At 46.8% G+C, this 14,545-nt stretch overlaps 1 protein-coding gene across 2 annotated transcripts in view; it reads right to left on the bottom strand.

Annotated features, from left to right (window-relative positions):
- Nphs1 (NPHS1 adhesion molecule, nephrin) overlaps positions 1-14,545 on the bottom strand; it is a 29,068-nt gene that overhangs the window by 1,530 nt on the left and 12,993 nt on the right. The window contains exons 21-29 of one of the 2 annotated variants that reach the window (XM_076931725.1): positions 11,792-11,903; positions 11,529-11,710; positions 6,830-6,886; positions 4,783-4,902; positions 4,616-4,640; positions 4,466-4,541; positions 4,197-4,290; positions 3,679-3,785; positions 80-243 (exon numbers count right to left, since the gene is read on the bottom strand). In XM_076931725.1, coding sequence (XP_076787840.1) covers positions 112-243; positions 3,679-3,785; positions 4,197-4,290; positions 4,466-4,541; positions 4,616-4,640; positions 4,783-4,902; positions 6,830-6,886; positions 11,529-11,710; positions 11,792-11,903 — 905 coding nt within the window. In that variant the 3' untranslated portion in view covers positions 80-111. The remainder of the gene's footprint in view (positions 1-79; positions 244-3,678; positions 3,786-4,196; positions 4,291-4,465; positions 4,542-4,615; positions 4,641-4,782; positions 4,903-6,829; positions 6,887-11,528; positions 11,711-11,791; positions 11,904-14,545) is intronic. The other variant, XM_076931732.1, reaches the window with a different exon arrangement.

Raw genomic sequence — 14,545 nt, 5'->3', positions numbered from 1 at the left:
CCCATGTGTTAGTGTCACTGATGCCACAGAGTGAGCTCAGCAGGGAGGGAATGCACAGGGCCATTGGAGCAGGACATACCAAGATTGTAGGAAACCGGCACTGTGAAGGTGTCACACCAGATGTCCCCTCAGCTCAAAGGGCAGAGAACCAGGTTCCCCAGCATCCATGTCTGCTGCCACCTGGTCGTAGATTCCCCTGGGATCCCCATACTTGACCTCAAGCCAGCGAAGGTCAAAGGGGTCCTAACAGGCAAGAAGTGGGGTCAAAGCCAGTGACGCCCCGTGGAACATCACTCTGCTCTGGGGCACACATCCCTGATGAGCTTCCCAGGGATCAAAAGTGTTTTAGGCCTGATGATTTAGCACACTGGCTTGCCATGCGCGAGACCTTATGTACGGTCCCCAGCGCCACCTAAACCAACGTAGAACCAAAAAGCCATTATAAAGCAGGTGCTGAGCCCATACTTGTAATTCTAGTGTTCTTGCTTTGAGTTTGAGGAAAGCCTGGGCTACACAGAGACTTTTAGGCTAGCCAGGGCTACATAACAAGAACCAAACATTCTCTGTCTGTCTGTCTGTCTGTCTGTGCAGTTTGAGAGAAGTCAAGGTAAAGAAAGGGCTGAATTTAGGAAGTAAGCAGACAGGAAATTGTGAAGACGCCTCATTATAATTACTCTCGTCTCCGTGCAGGGCGGGGGGTGGGGGTTGGGGAAGATCAGGTCTGTAATTAAGAGTTAAAGCTGGGTGTGGTAGCACATGCCTCTAACCTTAGCACCCAGGAGTCTGAGGCAGGAGGATTTTGAGTTACGAACTTACCTGTCCTCAGCATAGTGAAACAAAAGAATACACAGATAAAACACAAACAAAGCACTCATATCCAGCAGCAACAACAACAACAACAGCTGAGAGCCTGTTGTGGTGGCTGAAGCCTGTTATCCCAGTATTTTGAAGTATGAGGCAGGAGGATTGCCATTAGTTTAAGGCTAGCCTGGGCTACAGAGTGAATAAATAATTACTAAAACAACCTCATAATGTCATCCATGGCACCTGTAGAATATGAGTCTCAATTCTTTTTGTCTCATGGCTCCCAACACATTTCCCCATAAATGGATGACAGTCTGGTGCAGTGACACACAACTGTGATCCCAGCACTCTCTGAAGCTGAGGCGGGGGGATGGCCAGTCCAAGGCCAGCCTGTGCTACATAGTGAGACTTTGGATTTTTAAAAAAGAAGTATGGCACTGTGGGATGATTCAGAAAGTAATGACACTTGTCACCAAGCTTGTTAATTTGCGTTCAGTCCCCAGGACGCCTCTCCACACAACACACACACATGCAGGTACACGCACAAGTAGTTGATCTTAAATGGATGAGAGGGGAAGGGTCATATAGGGTGGCCATTTTTTGGAGGTGTGCTCTGTTCTAGGACTCAGAGAGAAGAAATGTTTGGTTTAGCAAACCTTGGAGCAGTGTTGGTCCAGGAGGTGAATACATCTGCCCTCATCTGCTTTTGTGTTACCCAAGAGCTACAAATGGGTTGATAGTTTTAAAATACTAAGTGAAGTAAGAGAATGATAGTATTTGTGATGTACAAAAATTAACTGGAATTCAACTTTCAACATCCAACTATAAAGTCCTCTTGGGCCTTAGCCTCATGTGTTCACGTACGCATGCGTTGTGACTGCTTCACGTGTTTACGTACGCATGCGCTGTGACTGCTTCCAACCTACAACAGCGATGAATAGCTTACGGGATGCCCATTATGTCTCCAGAAGCCCAAAATAATTGTTCTCCAGACCCTGTACATTCCACTCCCGTTTTCCTGGGAATTGTGGTCCAGCACCACGGACAGCGTTTCAGATGCTCTGTCACAGGAGCCAGGTCAGTAGCCTCTGAGACTGGTTCCTGGGCTTAACATTGTCACCAAAGATGCTGGAGCATTAGGGGGCTGGGGGGGGGGAATCGGGCCTCGCCCCCCCCTACATAGTCTTGCTGCATAGCTCAGGCTGCCCTTTAACTCCCAGTACTCCTGAGTGCAGGGAAGACAAACCGCTATCACCATACTATTGAATGTTATGGCATGTATCTCATCTCCCCTGGCACGATGCAGTGGGTGGGTGAGAGGTCACAGGGCCCGTCTGCCATTGTCACCTGCCCAGCCACCATCCTTACATCATTCCGAGTTCTCTGCCCTCTCCTACTCTCTGCCCAGTGTACTGAATGGTGTTGGCCTGTAATCTCTGACCCCATAGATGAACACCTACTAAATGGTACAATGTGTAAGCTACGGTGGCTCACACGGGTAATACCTCGTTGGGAAATGAGGACAGGACAATCGGGAGTTCAAAGACATCCTAAGCTACATAGCAAGTTTGAGTCCAGACCAGGGCTATATGAAGCTCTGTCTCAAATCAAGACCCCCAAACCAAATGGTATATTCTATCCCCTGTCTCAGTGATTGGTTCAATAACACGCATGTGACCAAAGGTGGAGCATTGTATGGCTGCCCTGTTCATTGGGAACTACCTGGAAAAGAGACACTCTCTTTCTCTGATGATTTCAGATCTAACTGGATGGAAATCTGGCTCTACTGGGAAACAGTTAAGGAGAAATTCTGAGCCCAGTTGTGGCTGAAAACAATTCTAGCATGAAACTTTTCAGCTGAGTGAACCAAAATGTTCTTTCTCAGACTAGCAAGACAGCACAGCAGGTGAAGGCTCGCATCATAAAAGTCTGGTGACAGGAGTCTGATTCCCAGAATGCACACAAAGGTGGAAGAAGACAGTCCCTACACAGCTGTCCTCTGACATTCGCATGTCCGTTGTGCATGCACACTCACCACGACACATACACATAATAATAAACAATTTAGTTAAAAAAAAATTCTTTCTCTTGGGCTGGAGAGATGGCTCAGTGATTAAGAGCACTGGCTGCTCTTCCAGAGGTCCTGAGATCAATTCCCAGCAACCACATGGTGGCTCACAACCATTTATAATGGGATCTGATGACGTCTGCTGGTGTGTGTGAAGACAGCGACTGTGTGCTCACATACATAAAATAAATAAGTACTTTTTAAAAAGTCTTTTCTCTCTAGTGGCTTAGCCAGTGTGGTGGAGACGCCTACTCATCCAAGGAAACAATCCTCCCAGCCTCCCACAGTGACAGGGCTATAGACAACAGTCCCCAGCCCCAGTGGCTAGACCATGTTCCCATCAATCAGAGGGGAGCAGATGGGCCAGTGACCATTTTTGCATCTAACAGTTTTTCTGTTGGTCCTTCTCTAGCTGGTTGACATTCCACCCCTTAGTAAACTGGCCTGTGCCTGCGGACCCTGCAGAGGGCCATGCTAGAGAATGTCAGAGGGGTCCAGGGGGGGACCCTGGGCTCTAAATCCCTGGGACACAACAGGATTCCTCTTGAACAACTATTGAAAAAGAAAGACTTCATTTTCTGCTTGGTGGAGACAGTCTCACATTGTAGTCAAGGCTGGCTTTGAACTCCTGTCCTCCTTCCCCCTCCTCTCTGGCATGCACCCCCACACCTGGATGAAGGTGTGCTGCTTTAATTTTTCCTGCCACTGCATTGAGGGGGTCTCTTTGTCACAGTGACTTCTAATCGATACACACAGTAGGAGGTGCATTTCCAACCTAGACAACCTGGTAATAAGAATCTTCTTACCATTTGGACTTCATCATAGAGGGGTCCCCAGACCCCAGGCGGGCCATAGGCTCTCTCCACCTCATCATACAGGTGTCCAGGGAAGGCCATGTCCTCATCTTCAGTATCTGTGAAGGTTGGAGTTGGTAGACATTAGGGCTGGGATGGGAAAGTATTTCCCCTCAAAGGCTCACATGTTGGGGTTTCATTGTTAGTGGTGCCATTCTGGGAGGTTCTAGAAACTTCAGTGGAGGGTATGATTAGCTGGACAAAGTAGGTCACTGGGGTATGTCCTGGGGGCATATCTCTTGCCTCTGGTCCCCTTCCTGTCTGGTTCACTTTCTGTTTCCTGTCTGCCATGATGAAAGCAACTTTCCTCTGCCACACATGCACAGGGCCAAGCAGGCACGGACAGAACCTTCTGAAGCGAGGCAGTGGAAATCTGGACTCCTTAGGCTGTTCTCTGGGAGCATTTTGGTCACAGTAATAAAGAAGTAAGTAGCACAGCTTGGAAGGAAAGGTGGTCATGACTCACTCACCTTGGTGATATGACACCTCCTCCAGTGTTGGGGGAAGCTGGGGGCTGAAGTCCCTCATGGAGTAGTAATGTGGGTCCACTTCGGCTGTGCTAACCTGTCACACACATGTATACGTGAGCGCGCGCGCACACACACACACACACACACACACACACACACACACAACCAATATACAAGGTCATTTCCCTTGACTCGCAGGTCCCAGGAGATGGCAGTGATTAGCCTGAAGCTGAGGCTGGAGGCTGCCAGGCCCCGCCCCCCTCTCTCACCGTGGAGCTTCTTGTGTCCCGGTCCCCAGTCCACTGACTCTCCTCATATTCATTCCTTATTCGGTCCTCCTCCGACCTTCCAGGATGAAAGTGCCGATGAAAGTTGGCTTTGAGTCTGCCACCCGTCACTCCCTAGCCCCTCCTGCTTACCCTGCCTCTGTCTTCTCTGAGATCTCTGTGAGAAACGAGAAAAGGGGGCTTCAGGGATTCTGATCAAGCACCCCCCCCCCAGACCCGAGCAGTTGTACTGTGTGGCAGCCCCAGTGTCCCCACCCACTTGGCTCTCCAGCTTTGCATTGAGAAAGCTGTCTTCTCACCCTCAGCAAGGCGCCTCAGTCTTCTCCGCCAGAGGAGTCCCCCAACACAGGAGGCATTGGAAAGCAACAGAAGACCACCAACTGCAAAGAGCACAGGCAGCAGGGGCAGCTTCGGGGGTCCTGGGAGTGGAAGATGCCCCTTGGTAAAGGTGCCTCAACACCTGGGAACTGGCTGGGAGTGGGATTCTGAGAAAGCCTGTTCCTGACTGACGGTTCGTCTTCAGTGCCAATCTGACAGTGCCCAAATCGCCTAGGACACTCGTGCAGCAAACACCAGGGTGTGTTAACCCTGCAGAATTGGTTAGTTGAGAGGAAAGCCAGCCCTGAGGGAAGGTGGCACCATCCCCCTGATCTCGGAACTCAGAATCTAAAGCTGGGAGTTGACGCTGAGTGTCCTCCACTGTTGGTTTCTGCCTTATTTTAATACATATACGCGTCAGATCATTTTTACTTATTTTATGCGTATACATACATACGTTTATATAACATATATACATATATACATATATACGTTTTGGTCACGTGTATGCATGTGCACCATGTGAGTGTGTTGTGCCTGTGGATGTCAGCAGATCCTCTAGAACTGAAGTTACGGATTGTGGTAAGCCATCAAAAGGATGCTGAGAATCAAACCCAGCTCCCCTGGAAGAGTGGCCGGTGCTCTTAACCACAGAGCTCCCAATTTAATTTTCAAGAAGGTTTTCTTAAGTTTTATTTTTTTGTGGGTGAGTATTTTGCCCGCGTGTATGTATATAAACAATGTGTGTGCAGTGCCCCTAGCAGAGGGTGTCAGCTCCTCTGGACCTGGAGGTATGGATGGCTGTAAGGCATGGTGTGGGTATATATTTGTACTCATTTATGGGTGTTCACGTGTGTGTGAGTGTGCGTGTGGATGTGTGAGTCTGCTGTGTGTGCATATGTATGTGTGTGCATGCGTGAGTATACGTGCACGTGCACATGTGTGTATGTTTATGTGTGTGTGAGTGTGCATGTGCATATGTGAGTCTGCTGAGTGTGTGTGCACATGTGTGTGTATGTGTGAGTGTGCATGTGAGTCTGCTGTGTATGTATATATATGAGTGTGTGCGTGTATGTGAGTGTGTATATGTGCGAGTGTGTGTGTGCATGCATGTGTGGGTGTGTATGCTTGTGAGTATACATGTGCATGTGAGTCTGCTGTATGTGCATATGTGTATGCATGTGTGTGTGTGTGTGTGTGTGTGTGTGAGTGCATGTGTACTCTTGCAGAGGCCCAAGGATGACACTGGGTGTCTTCTATCACTCTCTACTTTGTCCCATGAGATAGGGTCTGTCAGTGAATCTGGAGATCACTGTTTTATTGAGATTTAATAATTATTATTATTCATTTGTTTTAATGTGTGTATAAATGGCGGGTGTGTGTGTGCCCACAAAGGCCAAAAGAGGGCCTTAGATCCCCTGGAACTGGAGTTGTGAGCCACACGACGTGGGTGCTGGAAACTGAACTCAGTTTACTGAGCTATCTCTCTGGCCAGCCTCACCAAACTTCAAACAGAGGCAGGCATACTCAAATATGCACACACATGCACACTCTAGCACATGCACACTCACACATGCACACACACACACACACACACACACACACACACACACACTGAGGCACATGCATGTATATACATACAGCATTAAACTAAATTACACCGGGCATGATGGCTCACACTAGTAAATCCAGTACTCGGCAGGCTGAGGTAAGACTACTTACAAATTCATAGCAAGACCCTGTCTCAACAAAAGGAAAAAAGTGGGCGTGAGCATGTACCTCAGCGGCAGAGTGCTTACTTAACATACCATACACAGGCACGGGCTTGGGTTTGGTCTGTCCCCAGAATTGCAAAAGAGGGTTAAACCAGCTTAGGAAAAGGGAAAGGATATTACTTCAGCAAGAAGAGCTGAAGGGTATGCGTGGGAGTCTGCAGGGATTCAGCTAAATCTTAGGCAGCTGTGGGATGACAAGGGGGGGAGTCTGAGTGAAAAGAACCAGGGAGGGGCTCAGGGAAGGGGCACTTGCCCGGAGGCTGCTCTGTGGGCAGCTGGTGATCTGTGTCTTCAGGAGCCTGGTCCAGGCCTGTGGGGGAAGAGAGATTAGTATTAATACCAGGAATCCGATAAACCCAAAGGATCCCTCAACTTCTTAAGCTTTCTAGCTGATTTTAAAGATCACAGAAATAGCACACAGCTTCTTAGGGACATTTTAATTCTTTATTTATTAAGATTTGTTTTTTATGTACATTGGTGCTGTGCCTGCATATATGTGTGTGCACCGTGTGCATGCCTGGCACCCAGATGGGTGTGGGTCACCATGTGGGTGCTGGAACCAAGAGCTGCAAGAGTGACAAATGCTCTTAACCACTGAATCAACTCCCTGGCCTCTTAGTGACATTTTAAGGACAACAATATATTACAGCAGTTCGGTACCGACAATAACAGTGGATTATTAATTAGTGTTTTATAGTGTGTGTGTGTGTTTCTTTAATGTGAACTACCAATTTGTTGAGTGAATTAAAAAGATGCTGTGAGCAGGGGAGATGGCTCAGTAGGTAAAGACACTTGTCACCAGGCCTGATAACCTGAGTTCAATCCTTGGGACCCACATGGTAGAAGAAGAGCCCTGATTCCAACAAGTTGTCCCCTGACATCCCCGCCATGTTGTTTGCATGTATCCCTGAGTGCATGTACAATAAATACATTAATATAAAAGCATTAAAAATAATATGTCAGACTCCATCAGACCTCTAAGGAGACAGCTATATCAGGCTCCTGTCAGCATGCACTTCCTGACATCCACATCAGTGTCCACCTTTGGTGACTGCACATGGGATGGATACCCAGGTGGAATGGTCTCCAGACGGCCCCTCCTTCAGTTTCTGTCCCACACTTTGTCTCCATATTTGCTCCCTTGAGTATTTTGTTACTCCTTCTAAGTAGGGCCGAGGCACCCACACTTGGTCTTCCTTCTTCATGAGCTTCATGTGGTCTGTGAGTTGAATCTTGGCTATTTCAAGCTTTTGGGCTAATATCCGCTTATCAGTGAGTAAATACCATGTGTGTTCTTTTGTGATTGGGTTACCTCACTCAGGATGATATTTTCTAGTTCCATCCATTTACCTAAGAATTTCTCAAATTAATTATTTTTAATAGCCAAGTAACACTCAGAGGCAGATGCTCACAGCTAACCACTGATCTGATCAAGGGTTTCCCAATGGAGGAGTTAGAGAGAAGACTTAAGGAGCTGAAAGGGTTTGTGGCCCCATGAGGAGAGCAACAATACCAACCAACCAGAGCTCCCAGGGTCTAAACCACCAGCCTGGGAGCACATAGGGAGGGACCCATGACTCCAGCTGTATATGTAGGGGAGGATGGCATTGTCGGGCATAGGTGGGAGAGAAGATCCTTGGTCCCATGAAGGCTGGACACCGAGTGAGGAGGAATTCAAGAGTGGGGAGGTAGGAGTGTGTGGGGGGTAGGTGGGGACACATCCTCATTGAAGCAGGAGGAAGAGGAGGGATGGGATAGGGGGTTCCTGTGTGTGTGGGGAATGAGGTAAGGGGATAAAATCTGAAATGTAATATCCAATAAAAAAGAAAAAATAATTTGGATACATTTATGCACTTATATTTAGGTATGTAAGTAGCAATAATAATTAAGAAGAGGCTATGAATTTGGTTGGAAGAGAGGATAGAGAAGGGGGAAATGATATAATTATATTTTAATTAAAAAAAAAAAAAGAAAAAAACAGTGGGAGAGACGTCTCAGCAGGCAAAGGCACTGCCGGCTCCTTCAGTTCCCCCATTGTGGCTCACAGCTTTTTACAACTCCCGTTCCAGGGGATATAGCCTCGGCTGGCACCAGGCACACACAGAGTGCACATGCATACAAACAGGCAAGACATCCACACGCATAACGTGTTTAAAAATAAATAGTATTTTAAAAAAGTAAAAATCAAGAACGTCTTTAAATAGAAGAAATAAATTTGAAAAACAAAATGGTTTAATTATTCTGTTGGTGTTCTATAGTAGAGACATAAGTTAGAAAATTAGCCCAAGGGAGGAGAGTATCATAGTTTGTGTTTTAGCATTCAAAGGTCAGACTGTAACGAAAGGAGCATGCGTGGTGGGGCGGGGCGTGTGCAGAGACTGGAGATTGGGAAAGGACCCTGATATTCCAACAGAGGAAGGCAGGGCAGGGAGTTTCCTGGGCTAAGCAAACTGAAGCACACCGGGGATGTTTCCTTTACATGTACACCACTGTCCTGTCCAAAGAGCATGTCAGGTACGTCTCTTCCCTTAATTCTCACAACCTGGCTGAGAGAAACCCACTTTCAGAAACCCAGGTGGAGAGCTCTGGGACGAAAGCCTATTCTAGCTGGGGTGGCAGCGCACCCCTGAAATTCCCGCACTTACAAGTGGAAGGCTAGCCTGGACTACATGGCACATTTCCAGGCCAGTTTGGGTTGTAGATTGAGATCCTGTCTCAATAATCAAAAGACAAAGAGACAAATAAAATCGGCCGGGCGGTGGTGGCGCACGCCTTTGATCCTAGCACTTGGGAGGCAGAGGAAGGCAGATTTCTGAGTTCGAGGCCAGCCTGGTCTACAGAGTGAGTTCCAGGACAGCCAGGACTACACAGAGAAACCCTGTCTCAAAAAACCAAACCAAAACAAACAAACAAAACTAAACAAAAAAAAAAAAAAGAAGAAGAAGAAGAAGAAAGAAAAGAGACAAGTAAAATCTGCTTTTAGAAACTGAGATACTTCCTTGAGCCTACAAAAGTGGCAGGTAAGCTTCAAGTCCTGTTGGGTTAACTCCTGCGCTGCTGGTGTACTCACTGGTCAGTTTCTTGTTGTGCTGGGGAGACCTTTTCATTTGAGAGCTCTATGTACAGCCACCCTAACCCTCACCCCACCCCACCCCCTCCACTGGGGGATTCCAGGCAGGGCTCTACCTCTGAGCCACGTCCCCAGCCCCTCACTGGAGGATTCTAGGCAGACACTCTTCTGTTGATCCATACTAACATGTGCTCTACCACTGAGCTATGTCCCTGACCTCATGGATCATGTTCAAAGAATTTGTCTTTGTGTTTTCAAAGTTACTATGTGTAACCTAAATAGTGTAGTAACCTAAATAATCTGTAATATTTCCTTAGAATCCTCTTTGTGTCTGTGAATCCAGAGGTTACGGTAACTCTTTGTTTCTGGTACTGAGAAGTTGTGTTTCTCTCTCTCTCTCTCTCTCTCTCTCTCTCTCTCTCTCTCTCTCTCTGTCTGAGAGGTTTGTTTTTATTTTATGCATATGGGTGTTTTGTCTGCATGTATGTCTGATCACCACGTAGTACATGTCCGGTGTTCCTGCCCCCACCCCCAAGCTAGAAAAGGACACTGGATCCCTTGCAACTGGAGTTACAGACTTGTGAGCACCATGTGGGCTCTGGGAATTGAACCCCAGTTCCCTGGAATAGCAGCCAGTGCTCTTAGCTTCTTAACTGTCTCTTCAGCCTCCTCTTAATCTTTCTTCTTTCAATCATTTTTTTTGGGGGGTTCTTTTGTTTGTTTGGATTTTTTGTTTTCTGAGATGTCTCACTATGGACCCTGGATAGCCTGGAATTCACTATGCAGACAGAATGGCTGAGAATGCACAGAGATCCACCTGTCTCTGCTGGGATCGTGCACCACAGTGCTCGGTCAGTTTTATGAGACTCTGTTTCTGTAGAAGAGCTGGCTTTTGGTTTCATGGATTTTTCTACCTGGACTCTGCTCGCTCGTTAGGACTCTGATCCTCCCCTTTTATCTTCCACCTGCTGTTGGGTTTGGGTTTAACTGATCCTTCTGCTGGCTCTGCAGGGTGAAAACAGAATTCCCTCTAAGGCCCAGTTTGCTGCTTGTCTTTTACGTTTACTCTCTTACTGTTTTCTGTGGGTGAGAGCACATGTGGAGGTGAAAATGCAACTTGTGGGAGTCACTTCTTCCATTGTGTGAGTCCCGGGAATTGAACTCTAGCCATCAGGTTTGGCTGCAAGCACCTTTACCCACTGAGCCATCTCCCCCCACCCCCTCTTTGTGTGTGTGTGTGTGTGTGTGTGTGTGTGTGTGTGTTTTAAGAAAAAAATCTAATATAAACCATTTAATCTATGGACTGCCTTCTACACACTGACTGAGCTATATTCTCTCGCTCTCGCTCTCTCTCTCTCTCTCTCTCTCTCTCTCTCTCTCTCTCTCTTTCTCTCTGATGTTTTTATTTTCACTCAGTCAAAACTATTTTCTGCTGAGTGTGGGGGCACACACCTTTAGTCCCAGCACTCAGGAGGCACAAGCAGGTGGATCTGTGTGAGTTCTAGGCCAGCCTGGTCTACATAGTGAGTTCTGAATTAGTCAGAGGTACACAGTTAGACTCTATCTCAACAAACAAAACAGAAATCCCTCCCCCCTTTTAAATTTCTCAGTCCTTATAGATCAATGACTAAAATTGGTCCCTAGAGCACATCTGTCTGAGTTCAAGGCTTGTCTCCAGCTCCTCCTAGCTGTGTGACTTTAGTTAATTTGCTTAACTTCTTTGGGCTTTAGTTCACTCATCTGTAAATAGGAGAAATAACAGTATCTATTTCACTATGCCATCCCACAAGATGTCAAAAACCAAACCAAAACCAACAATAACAACCACACAACCAAAAACCACAACCCCAAAATAACACTAACCAAGACTGCCTCTTCCTACCTGGAGTAGTGATGGAGACCTGGATCCCCTTGTCCGTCAATCCACTGTCCCCCAGGGCATTGCTGGCCAACAGCCAGATCCTGTATTGTGTAGAGGGCTTCAGCCCGGTCAGTGTGAAGGTGGTGGCCTGTGCAGGTAGGACATCCATGTAGAGGAATCCTGGGCTCTCGAGGGCCTTGTACCTGCATGGCAAGAATAGTCAGCTCAGCCAGGTGTCCATCTCCATGGTCTGCCCACTTTGCCAGCCTTGGTGGAGGCCTCACCTGATTTGGAACCTCTGAGGCAGACCCCCATCGAAGCCAGGCTTCCATTCCAGTCCTACCGAGTGAGGGCTCACGCTCACAACCTTCAGTCCCAGCGGAGGGTCAGGGCGGCCTTGGGGATACAAAAGGAGTCTAGAACTTTCCTGTCAGAGTCTCCTGAGAATGGTGGTTGGTTCTCCTTATTCACAGTAGCTGTGCTCAGTGGGTTTGCCTCAGTTTGCACGGGCTGCCCTTCCAGAGGACCAAGGTTCAGTTCCCAGTAGCCACACGCACCTCACCAACCCTGTGTAGCTCTGCAGATACCCGGCACATGAGCGCTCACAGATACACACAGCGGAGCACTCACACACATAGAACATGGGTTTACGTTCACCTGGAATCCTGGCTCTGAGAAACGCAAGCGTGGCTTCTGGTGATGTGCTGGTAAGGCCAGTCCTCACCACAGTATTCCCTCCCAACACTGTTTGTTTGAGACAGGTTCTCTGTGTAGCCAGGCTGGCCTGGCACTCACAGACATCTGCCTGCCTCTGTCTCCTCAGGGCTGGGACTAAGTATTTTATATATTTATTTGTTTGTGTGCATGTGGTTTGTGGAGGTCAGAGTATAGCTTAAAGGACTCAATTCTCTTCTTTCACCATAAAGGTTCCAGGGATGAAACTTAGGTCCAAAGCCTGGAGCCATCTCATTGGCCCAACTGATTTTTAAAACTCATCTATCTATCCATTCATCCATCTGTCTTTATCTATCTGTCTGTCTTTCCATCCATCTGTCTTCTATCTATTTGCCTGTCTTTCCATCCATCTGTCTTCTATCTATCATCTATCTATCTATCTATCTATCTATCTATCTATCTATCTATTTGTCCATCCATCCATCCATCCATCCATCCATCATCTATCTACCTATCATTTATCTATCTATCCATTCATCTATTATCTCTCTATCTACCTATCTATTGTCTGTCTGTCCATCTGTCTATCAATCTATCGATCCATTTGTCTGTCTGTCCATTCATTCGTCCATCTGTCTGTCTATTATCTATCATTTATCTATCTATCTATCCATCCATCTGTCTATTATCTATCTATCTATCACTTATCTATCTATCTATCTATCTATCTATCCATCTGTCTGTCCTCTATTTTATATCTATCTATCTATCTATCTACCTACGTACCTACCTACCTACCTACCTATCATCTATCTATCTATAGACAGGTTTCTTCAGGTTAGCCTGGAACATTCTGATCCTCTGACTGTATCCTGCTGCTGAGATAACAGGCATGTACCCCCTACACTGGTTCCACCCATAAATTTTTACTTTATACATTTCTGGTTTTTAAACAAGTCACCTTATTTAATATATGTTGCTGATTCACTAACATTTAAAATATGGCTGGCAGGAGGCTGATGGTACGGTTCAGTGGGTAGAGTGCTAATTTAACATACACAAATGCCTGGGTTTCATCCCAGCCCCTCGTGAGCCCAGCATGGCGGCACACACCTGCCATCCTAGTGCCCAGAGGTCGAAGCAGGAGGGCCAGGAACTCAAGATCAGTCTGAGCCTGTGAGACTGCCATCACTCTGACTTGCCCTTCAGCAAAGTTTATTCAACACAAATTCTTCCTTGAGGTGTATCATAACCTTCTCTCTCTTTTTCTTTTAAAGATTTACTCGGTTTGGGCTGGAGAGATGGCTCAGTTATTAAGAACACTAACTGCTCTTCCAGAGGTTCTGAGTTTAATTCCCAGCAATCACCTGATGGCTCACAACCGTCTGTAATGGGATCTGATGCCCTTTTCTGGTATGTCTGAAAAAGGCTACAGTGCACTCATATACATAATAATTCTTTTTAAAAAGATTTAATTGCTTTCACTTTATGTTTATGGATGTTTTTGCCTGAATGTATGTGCACCACATACATGCAATGCCTGTGGAAACCTGAAGAGGGCATCAGATCCCTGGGAACTAGAATCACACATTGTGAGCTGCCATGTGGGTGCTGGGAATTAATCTCCAGTCCTCTCTGCAAGAGCAGCCAGTGTTCTTAACCGTTCAGCCATTTCTCCAGCCGCCCCCGCCCCCCCAAACTTCTTGAACTTAGGAACATGACAGGGCATTTTAGCCTTCTGTTTGGGGACCACTTTAAATTACAAAAATACAACAAAACAAAAATCAAAACAAAATCCACAGTCCTAAGTAAGTCACAGAAAGGACACTTATTTACAGATTATAGGACGGCAGGGCAGAATGTCACTGGGTTCACCATCAATATGAACCCGTCCACTAATGGACTCACATTCCATCTCTCTGGTACATGACTTTTCATGACCACAAAAGCCCCACTAATGTGGGACATGGTGGCACACACCTTTAATCCAAGCAAATGGAAGGCAGAGGCAGGCAAATCTCTATGAGTCTGAGTATAGCCTTGGCTATGTAGTGAGTTCCAGGCCAGCCAAGGCTACATAGTGTGAACTCTAATTAAAAAAATAAGACAAAAACAGAAAGGGACCACACACACAGACACAGGCATGCACACATGCACACACACACACGCACATGTGCACACAGGCACGCACGCACACACACGCACACATGCACACGTACGTATACATGCACACAGGCATGCACATGTGCGCATACACACATGCACACAGGCATGCACGCACACATACGTACACATGCACACAGGCACGCATGCGTGTGTGCACACACGCACGGCTTTTGCCCCAACCTTACATCTTTAGTAAT

Source organism: Arvicanthis niloticus, chromosome 1 (genome assembly GCF_011762505.2).
Source record: "Arvicanthis niloticus isolate mArvNil1 chromosome 1, mArvNil1.pat.X, whole genome shotgun sequence".
In the NCBI taxonomy this organism is placed as follows: Eukaryota; Metazoa; Chordata; class Mammalia; order Rodentia; family Muridae; genus Arvicanthis; species Arvicanthis niloticus.
The sequence above is the reverse complement of the archived record's forward strand: the minus strand, read 5'-3'. Positions and strand labels throughout refer to the sequence as shown.